General features: G+C 30.6%; 2 protein-coding genes across 2 annotated transcripts in view; one reads left to right on the forward strand and one right to left on the reverse strand.

The window, feature by feature from the left end:
• Window positions 1-15,224, forward strand: part of LOC125817608 (E3 ubiquitin-protein ligase RMA1H1) — a 98,980-nt gene that overhangs the window by 22,934 nt on the left and 60,822 nt on the right. The window lies entirely within an intron of this gene.
• LOC125817606 (uncharacterized) lies at window positions 6,387-10,060 on the reverse strand. Its single transcript, XM_049497155.1, has 3 exons — window positions 9,723-10,060; window positions 8,429-8,719; window positions 6,387-7,836 (listed from the first exon to the last, which is right to left on the reverse strand). The coding sequence occupies exons 1-3, from the start codon at window positions 9,876-9,878 to the stop codon at window positions 6,670-6,672; spliced, it is 1,614 nt and encodes a 537-aa protein (XP_049353112.1). The 5' UTR covers window positions 9,879-10,060; the 3' UTR covers window positions 6,387-6,669.

Genomic DNA, 15,224 nt, shown 5'->3' on the forward strand with positions numbered 1-15,224 from the left:
CCAAAACAATCAAATCTCAATGAAAATTATAATAGTAGTGCTTTATTAATTAAGGCATGTTAGCCTTTTTACCATGATTAATAATATGATGGTCCCTTATATTATGATTTATTTCCTTAAAAGGCCTTCCTTCATACAAACAATTATTATGCATTAAACGCGTAAAGTAGAATAAAATGCATGAATTTATGTAAAACATTTTTAGGTACTGACAAATTATTGGTTCAGTCTTGAAATACTTATTGCATTTTTTATTTACACGTCTTTTAAAAAAAATATTATTTAAAAAAAGTATTTGATTATCTTACGTTTAATTGTATCTTAAAATACAGTCTATTTTCATTAAATATTCGGTAGATGTGACATATAGGAGTAATCAGAGCATTGAAACTTGTTTTCTCAACACTAACAAACAGATCTATTTTATTATTTTACTATGAAAAATTGTGCATAATTAAATTCATTGTAAATCCATGACTAATTCATATATTATTTTATTTATTACCTATTAATAAATAATTTAAAAGGACAATGCATTTGGACTACTAGTTATTAAACATGTATTATATTTTAGTTTTAAAAGAAATGATCACAAAGAAGTTACTAATTAAGCAGGAAGTCAGAGGAATTTCACTGCCAAATCACAAATGATAATTAAATAAGATTATACTATATATATTTTGTTTGTTGGTTTGATTATCTCATTAGTTCGATGTTTTTATGATTTATTTTTTGAGGTTATATAATTTTTTTATTAGTTGTGATATTCTTTTTATTTTCATATTATTTAAAAAAATAATAAAAATATATATATAGGTTATGAGTTTATTAGAAATTATCTATGTATTTTTACGAAGTAAGTTACATGCTATTCATTCAAATCTCCATATGAGATTATACTAAATATGCTATTATTGTTGTTTATTTATATATATATATATCTTGTTTTATTTGAACACTCATGTACTAGGTTAAACGTAAAAGCTTTTACAAATTGTTCTACATAAAAGTATAAATAATAGTAAAAAATTATTCTACTTAATTCAACATTAAACTTTACCCTACATTTTTTTTTTCTGGTCGAACTTGCATTTTTTAATAAAATAAAGAAGCCTCACAGTAGCCAAATGAACTAGTGTCCTAGCTACTTCACAAATAACAACCAAAATAATTAATTAATTAAAGTAATTATGAGTCTATATTACGACAAAGGAAAATAAATCCTTATTAATAAAGGGGACAAGATTCCTTAAAAGGTGGAGTTAAAATATATTGTATTAATAATCCCTTGTTTTAAGGCGCTCTTAACTCTAATTTAAAAACTTCTTAATTGGTCTGTGTATTTGAAAGTTTAGCTTAAATAAAATCTAATTGTATTTCAGCCATATAACTCTTCAATTTTCATAATAATTTTTTTAAAAAAGTAACGGTTAAATTAAATCAATTTTAATTTTTCCATTTTTTTTACTTTATGGAAATGAGTCAAAAATATTTTTTACATTTATAATTCGTTTCATATGATTATATTTATATTCCGTTATCCTATCGGTTCATAAATATTTCTAACGTTAGGACACGTAAAGTAGATTCAGACAAGAAAATCCACTTTTTTTTCCAACCGACTTTTAACTAAAAATAGGAATTTCTTTGGAATTGTCTTATTTTATTTTATTTTCCCCAATTTTTTTCTTATTTGAAGGATAGATTAATGGGTGTGCACTCTTGGTGAAATGAATATTCTGCTCAAATTAAATTTTAGTAAATATTACTTTTTAGCATTTTTTCCTTTTTCACGAAGAAAGGATAAGATTGAATAATCATCGTTATCTTTTTTCTTAAAATATGTTATATCTTTTAATTATATACGTTAATCTCAATAAATTGCAAAACACAACAACTATATTCTAATTGAGACGGATGTGTTATTAAAGTAGTATATTTTATGTAGTGAACCTGACTACTTAATAAACACCGTTAAAAACACATGTAGTTTTTTTTTTAAAAAAATAAATTGAAATTGAATTTTCTTTTCTATGAACACTTTATCAATTGTTTAACTGGAACAAGTCATAGTTCAAAATTAAAATGTCTAAATAAAATTTAATAATAAATTTAAAAAGTTAGCAATATATTAAGCTATATATTTATTCATCTTTAATTATATATCTTTAATTCAAATCCATATAATTTATTTAGTGAACTATGTTTTGAACTAATATAATTTTCTTTTGTTCAAATTTAAATTAATCATATTCGATACGATATAAATATTGTACACAGAACAAGAAAAAAAATGAAGGAAACAAACTTAGGTTATCTGTTTTCAAATAAAATAAATACTACTTGTTGATGGGCAGCACATGCCTGGTGCAACCCCTACTACTCAAAACATTGAATTAAATATATTCCTACTTTAGATCTCATCCTTTTAAATAAATTTAAAAAGTGGGGAAGGGAGTAAACTAGATTTAGCATAATATCAATTTTACAAGTGATTTGTCATTCATTAGAGCTTTATTTACTTGTTCATATGTTTATTTAATTTTGTAATGACGGTAGACATTGAAATTTTGTGGGACTCTATAAGATGCATTCAATACAAGTTGAGACTCTACAAGGTGTGTTCAATTTGAATTAGTATTCTTGGAGGCTACTCAATCCTAAACCCTAAACTCTAGTTCATGACTATATAATGATACTGAATTCCCTTAAAAGGCATCTCGAATATTCCACAAATTCATGAAATATTCATAAAGAGGTCAAATCATAAACAACCCTCAAATCATGGATAAATCTTAATCTTATGAGAGAAGAATCAAGGGAGGAATAGAATTATACCCGTACTGATTTATCAATAAAGTATTCTTGTTTATTCAAATTATATTTATGGTTAATTTATTTTCCATATATTTAAAATTTGTTGCAAACAAATAAATTTTAAAGTGACAGAAAATAAATTGCAATTACAAATAAAATATAAAGAAACATGATTTTATTGATAATTATTGTGGGTACAATTAGGGGTGTTCATGGTTGGTTTGGGTCGGTTATTGGTCAAAACCAAAACCAAACCAATTTAATCGGTTTTAAAATTATCAAAACCAAACCAAACCAAATATAATATACATTTATCGGTTTGGTTGTTTTCGGTTTTGGTTTGGTTTGGTTTGGTTATTCGGTTATTAACCATATATAAAAATAAAAGAAACAATTCATTCAAAACGTGAAAAATGTGACAACAATCCATTCAAACGAAAAAATAGTTAAAATGACTGGCATTACAGAACTTTGGATCATTGAATTTACTGAATAAAACTTCAAAATTCTCTATTTTGGCATAGAAGGAAGAGATAATGACATTTTCAGTCCCACAATGAATTTCCATAGACACTCATATACATGAAACCAATAAGAAAAATGTTCTCACCGACATTTTTTCTTTCATAAGTAAATTATAAATAAATTTTGATGAAACATATATAAACTCTTTAAAATTGTTTATGAATATAATATATTATGTATGTATTATAATAAAATTTATGTCTATAACTTGTTGGTTCGGTTCAGTTATTTCTTCGATTTTTTCCGAACAAAACCATAACCAAACCAATGACTATCGGTTCTTAACAATCTAAAACCAAACCAAACCAAAACCCAAATTAAATTTGTTCATTTAATCGGTTTGGTTAGGTTTTTCGGTTTAGATCAGTTTTTATCCAAACCATGAACACCCCTAGGTACAATTATGCTCCTCCCTTGATTCTTATCTCATGAGATTTATTCACAATTCAAGGGCCGTTAGTGGCATATTTCCCGAACTTGGATGACTTGGCCTTGATTTCTATAATTTGAGGGCCGTTAGTGGCGTATTTTTCGAACTAGGATGATTTGGACTTGATCTTCATAACTCGAGGCCGTTAGTAGCATATTTCTCGACTTAAGATGATTTGAATTTGATTTCTTTATAAATATTTCATGAATTTGTGGTGGAATTTTCGAGATGCCTTTTCTCGGGAATAGAGTACCGTTTATATAGGCATGAACTAGGGTTTAGGGTTGAGTAGCCTCCAAGAATCCTAATTGAAATTCAACACACCTTGTAGAGTCCCAATTCAAAGTGAACACATCTTGTAAAGTCCTAAAAAATTTCAATGTCTACAAATGTCCTCTGCTTCAAGGCTTGTCGGAGTAGACTTGATGAAACTCAAAAACGAGGCTTGAAGTACTCATTCTTCCACCTTTGTAGCTTTGAAAGAGATCAAAATCTCGAAAATTTCACCTCAAATTCATGAAATATTCATAAAGATAAAGTCTCGCTTATTCCTTCATACTAATAGTTGCGTTATTATTCTTGTAGGTTTTTGTTCCTTTGATTTCTATTACTATATATTGCTCCTAGTAATTCGTTTATCATATTATTCTATCATAGTTATTTTTCCTTTTGTATTCTTTGTCATGCCTTGTATAATTTGTTATCTTGATTTTTTCACATTTATTATTTTTTTAACTGATATCTATCATAAACAACATTTTTTGAGAGTAATACTTTCTTTGTCCTGGGATGATTTACAAAAATGATCTTGAATTTTTAACTTTGCTTGTCCTACGGACAAAACTTCAAAGTTTAACAAGTTTTAACTTTTAACTTCTTAACCTTTTTTTTTCCATAATTAAAAGTTCACCGGGATCATTTCCAACTAGTTAAATGAGGTGCATTTCCCATTTAATTATAAGTTGCATCCACCAAAATTACATTAAATTACATTTTGAAGTACTCCAACCAATTCATTTTATTTTCTTTTGAAAAATAAATAAATTAAAAACAAGACCTAAGTCCTGGTTCATTAAAGAACATTATATTTTCCAAATGTTCTAATCAATGAAGTCACAATCGAAATTGCGCTATCAAACTTAATTTGCACGTTAAAATGCTCTTATCTATATGAATTGGTTGATTATTGCCACGTCAGAAATGAGATTACAAAAGTCAAATGCCGCGTCAATTCTTTTCATTAAATTAATTCAGAAAGTTCTTCTAAAAATCAAACCCTCACTAATGAGGTGAAAGTTTCGATAGTTAATAATAGAGATAATAAAATAGTTTCTATCACAAGTGCACATTGATTTGTTTTTTTATTCAGTGTGCGAGATCCATATTGGAGCACGATTAATCTACATTTACGTCACATAAAACTAATTCAAAGAAAACGCTCTCTATCAAATAAATATATTATATATATACCCAAACTCAAAATTAAAACTGAAGGAGCATCGTTATCTACTGTGGTGATATAAGTTGTTGAAGCTACCATGTTGACACTAATCTGAAAACTTTCAAATAAAACAAACCAACGCGTATGGGTCCGTCTTACGTTATTGACACTTCCAACGAATTAGAAAAATCTTTTGGTTGAATTTTACGTCTAATATACATTTAAACCATCCACTTGTTGACAGATATAAACTTCCTCCATTTTAAAATATTGATTATTTTTTATCATCCAAAATTATATTTATCTCCGTCTCATATTAGTTATCATATTTATTTCTTGCATAATTTAATAAATCATAAATGCTCAAAAGTGATAGAGCCATCGAGAAATAGAGTGTCAAACTGCAATACCTAAATTCACTCATCCAAAGTTTGTTTCCATTCAAATTTTCTGGGATTGGATTTAGGTGTGTAACAAACTTTGACGTACTAATTTCATGTGTTCAGTGTTTCACTCCCAGCAATTATTCTAATCTTCCAATAACCAAGAGAACTAAACTTACATCTAAGAGTTATAGCTAACAATTTGGATTTAAACCTTATATTATGCAACTATTATTTGGGCTAATACAAAATATATAAGGCAAATCCCCAAAGAGAATTCTATCTGGATGCAAATTTGGAAACCTAATGATTATTATGAAGCATATTTGTACTAAAATTACTTCATATAACAAATTTCTTAAAGAAACATAACAATTGAACCTACTAGATGAATTTAGCTGCAAAGAATGGAACCCTTTCTTTCACAACGACACAAGCATCGCTGCTTTGACTGTATGTCAAGGCAAAAGACGTTGGTAAATTTGAAGCTTGTGAGTTCGAAATTGTAGTTCCTTTCTTGGACCCTAGTTAGGGTTATGCTATTTGTATGCCCAATGTATCAGTAGACATACATTGATAAGACGTTGGTAAATTTGAAGCTTATGAGTTCGGAATTGTAGTTCCTTTCTTGGACCCTAGTTAGGGTTATGTTATTTGTATGTCCAATGTATCCCTAGTTAGGGTTATGTTATTTGTATGTCCAATGTATCAGTAGACATACATAGTACACACAACAACACAAAGTACATGTTTTTACCGGATATATACAGAGTACACAGTGGTAAGAGGATATCCATAGGAACTTTCAATTTCAAACAGAAGTGTAAATCCCTTACAAGTTACAACTAATACGAGAGCTTCAGAAGTTTGCAGGTAAAATAACAAAGCTTCAGAAGACTTGACAAATATACAACGCATCAAAAGATCTCCTCATATACACCAGATTCCACGCTACTAACATGACTCCTTATTCAGTAATAGATAGTGTTTTGAGTGACATGTACTACTACTCTTTAGTTTCTCAGACCACTCATGAAAGGTTACTAGAAAGATTGGGGCCCGATCACTTAACCTCACCATCCTCTCTGAGAACCACCAGATGAATGTCCATTCATACTATCCAGGATGGCATTGAAATCAACAGGCTGGCCACTTTCCTCGAGCCTTTGGATCACATTAACAACATGATCACCCCGGTAGCCCATGCTCACTAGTTTCTCAATCAACTCATTGTATGGATGGTTGCGCACCTGCTGAGTTGGACGAACCATCAGATTTGGACCGGGGGTAGGCTGCTGATTTTGGGGAGGGAAGCTGGATGGAGGATAACGACTTTGTTGGAAGTTTGGTTGGGGCGGTGGATGTGCCCTTGTGCCTTCGCCATCATACATCACATATGCATTTCCTGGAGAGAGTGTTGGATGAGCTCCACTAGCTGCATACCCATCGCCTGGTGCACCAAATGAAGGCTTAAGATGCGGCGCTGCGGGCTGTTGCTGAAGGGGCCTACCAGACCTATCATAGCCATAAGGCATTGCTTTGGGACGGCTAGCAACTGGTTGAGATACTCCAGAAAATGGCACTTGCATTGGCATACTATTGGGCATTGTCTCCGGAGTAGGATTTGGTTGACTATGCATATAAGAGGGATAAACAGCAGGTGATGTAGGTCTAGCTTGCTGTTGCATAGTTGGAATCTGCGACTGTTGAACCTGTTGGGGTACCTGCTGTGCCCACTGCTGCTGATATTGGGGCATTGATTGGAGTTGTAGTGTCTGGTTCACCTGAGGTGGTGCCGGCTGTGGTGTTGCTTGCATTTGAGGATTTCGATACTGCGGATCAGACGACAAAAATTGACCTTGAGACAACTGAGTTGGAGCTTGTTGATTTGCCATCTGAGGAGGGGGTAGATAGTAGCCTTGTGACTGTGGCATACTTTGGGATGGAATTGATTGTGGAGGAGGCACAGGTGGCTGTTGTGGCTGCTCCACAGGTCGGTTAGTAAGAGAAGCCTGGGGTGCCACTTGATGGGGTAGTGCAAGAGCCAGTTGCTGTCCATGCAATTCAGGTGAGTCGTCACTTTTTTTGTCATCAGACAGGTGTTGAGCACTTCTCTCCTCATTCTGCTGAGAATTGCTGGATGAAGTTGATCCTTTCTGTGCAAGCTGAAGCTTGGCCAGCTCCTTTTGAGTTTCGGCAAGTTCTTGTTTATCTCTTAGAATTTGTACAGATCTGTGAACCTGCAGGAAGAACAGTTTAGTCAATAGCTATTTAAGTTTCTTTGTTGAAATCAAGAGCTATTTAAGTTGACATGATGTGATGGAAAAACCGCTGAACACCAAAGAGCAACTTGAAAATTGCCAGTGGTTAAGAACGAAACCATTCATATGCCTTAGAACCAACAAAAGCAAAAGTCAGAGTTATTAGTATATATCAGAAAGAGCATCTAAAGCTTCAAGTACAAACAAAATGAAAGGCACCTGCAGAGGAATAGGGAAGCAAACCATACAAGTCAATTTGTCAACACTCCATTTTTAACTAATGGAGAAGATGTCTAATTTAGAAAATTCTCTAAGGTGGCCACATGTTAAAGCTAAAAACAGCTCTGCACCACACAAACTTCTCCAGCAACTACTGGTTCAAGATAATTCTTCATTCATAAACAGCTAATTGCAAGTAAAGAACCAAGCACATTTCCCAATGCGTCTCTCAGTTACACTAACTTACATGCTGCCTATTATGAGTGAAAGGTCTTGAAACTAGTTCAAGACACATGGGAGCAGTAATTTTTAAGTGTCTTAACTTTAGTCCCAAAGAAAACAGGTAACTAACCTCTTGGACATGCTTCTCTAGAGCCTTCAGTTTTGAATCTGCCTCACCATGATCCCGAACTAAATCAGAGCGCATTTCTCCAATAGACTTATCAAGATTGTAACAGTATAATTCCAACTGCGACAAGCGTGAACTGATTCCCTCTAGGAAGCGCATGAGATTGTCCGTATATTTTTTCATGGTCTTCTCAATAGTACATATCATGTCTTGGTTGAAGGAAGATTCTTCTGGAGGACTATATGCTGGAGCAGGAAACATTGATGACCTTGTCATTCTGCTTTTGTGGAACTCCTACTCAAAACAAGAGCAAAATTGAGTTAATTCTAAGAAAGCGACTGCTTCTATATATTTATAAGTGAGTTACATTGAGTGTGAACTTTTTTGAGAATACATTGAGTGTAAACTTTTACACCTTACCAACTAAATGAAGAAAACGAATTGGTTAAGTAAGATGCATATAATAGCATGGATCTTAGTAACTATATTACAAAGACTACATAACCATTATGGTGGTTGGTGGAGTAGAACTTAATCACTATGGCAATGCAAAATGATCCAAATATGGCCCATAAGTGCAACTATTTCATGGTTATTTTCACTGTGCCAGATAAAACCTAGACTCCAATCCAGGGAGAAAAAATTCACCATCAGACCTTAGCTCCCGTTGAAGTCCAATATCTCAAAGATGACAATTACTATAAAAGAACAAGATGAAAATGCAAGCATGAAAGTCAAAGCAGTTGAACAGAGTTCATATCAGAAATGGAAATCAAACTCTTTCTTCAACAAATGCACATAAGCCATAGCGTGGCAAGCACCATCAACAATGATGCCAAAAACATCTGTCCATAAACCACTGAATTTAGGGAAAGAACCACCAATGTTCTCTCATATCAAATAAATAATCATATAAACAATTATACAAAAACACTCTTCCATTCCCTTCTCTTTAAATCAGCAGGCGTTTCATTGTTTTTCCTATTTCCTGTAAATTTGTTTCTCCCCATCTCTCCCCTCTGCTGTACTCCCCCAAAATACGATTTCTCAAGCAATCCTAACAGCAAAAGAACGAGCTACAATGTTTACATACCTCAGCTGTACTCCCCAAAAATACGATTTGTCAAGCGCCAAAAGATTACCATTTTTTTGTGGGGTTATAAAAAAACACAAATTTTTTTTACCAGATTCCAAATTCAGCAACTATTACCACAATCAAACAACAAATTTCCCAAATCTCCTCGAAAATCTCAAAACCCTAAAGGTCAACTAGCTTATCACAAATAATAGTGATTACCTTAGCAGAATTGGCAGCGGTTACAGGATCAGAGTGTGTTCCATTAGATGGATCTTGATTAGCATAATCTTCATAAGAACAAAGTATATCATCAGATGCAAAATCAAAACCCTTAGAACCCGCATTGTTTGACCTACCAGATGATCCAGATGCCATTTTTCAATGATCCAAAATCTAGGGTTTCGCTTCGATTATCAAAACCAAGATAAATAATTATAGAAAATCAGGATTTTGAACAGGTATAACGTATTGATAAAGTTTTCTTGGTAGAGAAGATAAGAGATTTATCGAGAATAGTGTACTTTGCTTTAGCTTCACTGCTAAACACGAAGATTCGTCGTATTGTAGATTTGTAAACAGAATTCTAATTTGACTATAACTTTATATATGATTAATTAAGGTAATTAATACTTTTTTTTATATTAAAAATAATATTGTATTAACTTTATTTATTCCTAACTAGAATCATATCCTTGATAATGTAAAATTACCGGATCAGAGTTTTCTCTCGGGCTTGAACCCGAGAACTCTGGTTAAGGGTGAAACACTTCCACCAGTGCACCATAACACATATTGGTGGAATAAGTTATTTATATATTTGATGAGATAATTTTATCTATCACGTATTCATATCAAACAAATAATTATATAAAATAATAATAATTAAATTTAAGTATTATTAATAAAATACATTTTTAATTATTAAAGATTTCTCACAAGCGTGTCAAATCATTAATGACCAAGTAATATGAAATTAAAAAACAAAGAAAGACTTAGGTTAAGATTAGGATAAACCTATTGACCGACCTTTAAAAAAATAAATATGACCGACCACCATTATTATGTGGTAGGTTATGTTTTCTAATTATTACTATTTTACTTTTTAATTAATTTTTATATTATATAATAATAATTATTATTATTATTATTAAAAATTTAGTTATGATATTTTGATTGAAAAAATTATGATCTTGACAAGCTTCACATATATATAATGACTTTTCTTTTAATTTATTTAATTTTTTAATATATTTTAAGAAATTATTCCTACAAATTATAGAACAATAAGGAGATGTGAGAGGTCGGATGTAATGGATATGAGAAAAAAAATAGATGTAGACAAATGAAGTATTCGAGAGAGGTAATTAAATTGATCGTGACGCAACTTTAGATTACTAAAAATATGATCATAGATAGGAGGGTGCGTAGATTACAAATTAAATTAGAAGGTTAGTAGATAACTCATAGCTCAGTTTTGACTCACTTTTTGGTGGATTTAACCATGTACATGAATTTTCTCATTTTTTTATCGTCAATTGTTATTTTAAGATAATCTATTCTTTTTGTATGTATAACCAGTATAAGTGTTAATTAGTTGACACGGCATACACGTGTAAAAACAAACGTATACAAAAATTAGAAAAACACATATTTTTCATTTAAATAAAATTATTATTGCATATCTTGTAATTTCATTTAAATAAATATATTACTACATTTATTATAATATATTTTGTTATTATTTGCAATATTTTATATTGGTGTGACACACACGTGCATCGCACATGTTCTAACCTAATTTAAAAAAATAAAAGAAGATTATCAATTAGATAACTTGAGGAAGAAGGATTATTAATTTTATTTGATTGTTTGTTTTACTTCTCTTTTCAGTCCGAAAATGTCAAAAAGTTAGAAAAGGGGCATAGGAGCAAAAAATAATAATTACAGTAACACCTCCCCCCACCCCCCCTCAAAGACCTCTTTTCTTATCGCCGCAACTCATGAATTCGATTGTAAAACATAGCAATATAAAGATCAAACCAAAAAGGGAAAAAAAACATAAATCATCAAACTGATTAAGGAATTAAAAAGATCAAGCAACAAATGCATGTTGAAATTAATTAATGAACCTTTTACATTAATTATTAAAAAAAAATACAAAATGACTATTTTTCCCTCTTTGGTAAGACGACCCATGAGTCTGATTGATGTCTTAACATCACAAAATCTCAATTATTGATTGGTAGGGAGCTTGCTAAACGAAGTTGAAGGTGGAGGCACCCTTCGGGGTTGCCCAGTGGTTTGGCTTGGGACTTTCATGTTGGAGGTCTCAAGTTCGAAACCCCTTGCCAGCGAAAGCAAGGGGGTTGCCATCTGGGTCGAGCTCGTCGCACCGGACTTGCATAGGAGCGGGGGTTTTACCCTATGCGCACTCAAAGGATAGCGACTGCGGATTTCCCTTGTCTTAAAAAAAATAAAATTGAAGGTGGAGGCTACGATTGCACATTTGCTGAGTTATCAATGTCAGATAATTCTACAAAAAAAACTCTTTTAAAAAATTGAATCGACAGTAGAACCATGTTGTTGTTCGCCTTGTGCCTCCATTTTGTTGTTCTCTGTGCATTATTCCAGGAAGAGGAAGAATATAAATATATAAAGGGAGAAAACTTATGAGGTAGGGTGAGGTCATTCAGAGACAACTCAATTTTTATTAGGATGTTTAATGCATTATAAAAAATATATTATTTCATTTATTATAATTTATTTTATTATTGTTGCAATATATTTTATTAACATGACACACACGTGCATCACATGTACTCTAAACTAGTTAAAGAATAAAAGAAGATCATCAAATAGATAACTACTTGTGGAGGAGGAGTTATTGATTAAATTTATTTGATTGTTGTCCGTAAATGTCAAAAAATGAACCATAAAACAATAAATTATGATTAATACAATTATCAAAACACCATTGAATACAAAATATCAAGAAAATAAAAATAAATCATGAAATAAACAGATGTTTGCTACTTCTTATAAAAGAGAATATAAAAAAATAAGGAGATGCATTTTGTTTAACAACACTTCTGGATATGATCTTAAGAATCAAAGACATATATTATTTTTATTAGTACTAATAATCAATAACAATCATAAAAAATTATAACTATACAAATATAACCAAGAAACAATACTATAATATGCTCTAGCCATACATACATATATTTTCAGATTCAAACATAAGGCCTTATAGGTTCTTTTTGGATCATCATAATTGTGCTCTCTTGTTTTTTTTTTCTTTTTCTATAGTACAATAATAGTTCTATTAATGATTAAACTAGTTACGATTCTTTTTTATTACTTAGTCGGAAAGATATAAGGCCATGAAATAAGAATTAAGCGGATAGAATTAATTAGAATTCACATAAATCCCAAAATTTGAAAAAGATTTGCTTTTGAAGTATTAGATTTTGTAATTTATCATCTCGATAATATTGACATTTCAATTTTTCTTATTGATTTGAACTCATAAATAGGACCAAACATGTTGTTGGTATAAGATGTTAAAAGCTAACTACGCACGTTACTCGAACGCTATAATTATATATATAATTAATGGTGAAAAATTATTTAAATTAATAAATAGAATGACAATTCATTAGAGTAAGGTGTAAAAATAAAATCTTTAATGAATATTTTGGTACAAAAAATTAGGCGAATTATTCCGGTATTAATTTTGAAATTAAATTTATACATCTTGAATTTTGTGTGAAGTATTACCTAAAATTAGTATAATTTTATTTCAAAATCTTATAGTATCACTTATCTCATATAAAATATAAAATTAATATAAATATAATTTTGAATCAAATAAAATCTAATAAAAGTTAGAGAAGGGGTATAGGAGGAAAATAAATAAATTAGGGTGATCTCTCCGCCCCCTTATCTCTTTATCTTCTTTTGTATCGTCGTAACTCATGAATTCAATTGTAAAACATATCAATATAAAGATGAAACGGAAATGAAAAAAGAAAACATAAATCATCTAAGTGATGAAGGAATTAAAAATCAAGCAACAAGTGTATGCTGAAATTAAATAATAAGCCTTTTACATTAATTATTATTAAAAAGGAGCAAAATGACTCTTTTTTCCTATTCAGTAAGACGACCCATGAGTCTGGCTAGTGTCTTCACACCACAAAACCTCAATTGTTGCCTTGGAGGGAGTCTGCTAGATGAAGCTGAAAATGAAGGCTGCAACTGCACGTTTGTTGAGTTATCGATGCCAGATATCGCTTCAGACAAATTATTTTGGGGAATTGCACGTTTGTTGAGTTATCGATGCCAAATACCGCTTCAGAAAAAATATTTTAAGAAATTGAATCGATAGTAAAACCCTGTTGTTGTCCGCCTTGTCCCTCCATTTTGTTTTTTTTTTCTTCATCCTAGGGAGAGGAAGAATATATATAGGAAAAATTTTATGAGGTGGGGTTGGGGCTGGGTGGGGTTATTTGGAGACAACTCAATTTTTATTAGGGGATGTCTTAAAGTATTATAAAATTTTGTTGATAATTTTACTTCATTTATTTTTGTCATTGTGCATTTATTTATTTCATCAATTAGGATAAATTAAGTTAATAAATCAAAAATGAAATTGACTAAATTTCAATCCTCATCAGAACATTGCATGTTTAACAAAATACACAAAGACTTTTATAATTTGTGAATTTTATTCAAAAAAATTTCTAAACTCTAAACTATTAATAGCTATAATTATTTATTTAAATTTGCTTATTTGATAGTCTTTATTTATACATGATTTTATGGCAATTGAGTGAGATACACATCCGGTAGTTTATAACCCTGTTGCAGTTTGTCATATGATAATTAAATCTGAGATTTGATTAGATAGTCTAAACAAATGTTATATTTTAACTTTAATAAATGACATTTTTTTTACATGATCATATCAATAAAGATAACATAAAAAATCTTCAAATAAAGCATGAAAAATATATGTATGGCAATAAAGAGACGTGAGAGGTTGGATGTAGCAGATCGAGATATGAGAAAAAATAGATGTAGACAGAAGAAGTATTTGAGAGAGGTAATTTTATAGGACATGACGCAACTTCAGGTTACCCAAAACATGATCTTAGATATGAGAGTGTGTAGTTAGATTAGAATCTATTTTATTATTGTTGGCGATATTTTATATTGACATGACACACACGTGCATCGCACGTACTCTAAACTAGTTTTAAAATAAAAGAAGATTATCAAATGGATAACTTGAGGAGGAGGAGTTATTGATTAATTTTATTTGATTGCTTATTTTACTTCTTTTTAAGTTCGTAAATGTAAAAAAATTAGCCATAAAACAGTATATAATGATTAATATACTTACCAAAACACCATTGAGTACAAAATGTCAAAAAATAAAATCATGAAACACACTTCATTTAAAAGAGAATATGATCTTAAGAAGCAAAGACATATATCATTTATAACTATACAAATATAACCAAGAAACAATACTATCATATGCTCTAGCCATACATACATAATTTTAGACTTATCATTTGAGTTTTCAATGTAGGTAGTTTTAATTATTGGTGCTACTTTTAAATCTTTTTTTGGATCATTATAATTGTGCTCTCTTGCATCTTTTTTTTTTTTTTTAGTAAAATAATATTTCTATTAAATATTAATTTAGCT

This window comes from Solanum verrucosum, unplaced genomic scaffold (assembly GCF_900185275.1).
Source record: "Solanum verrucosum unplaced genomic scaffold, falcon-dt-bn FXZP01000280.1, whole genome shotgun sequence".
Taxonomy (NCBI): Eukaryota; Viridiplantae; Streptophyta; class Magnoliopsida; order Solanales; family Solanaceae; genus Solanum; species Solanum verrucosum.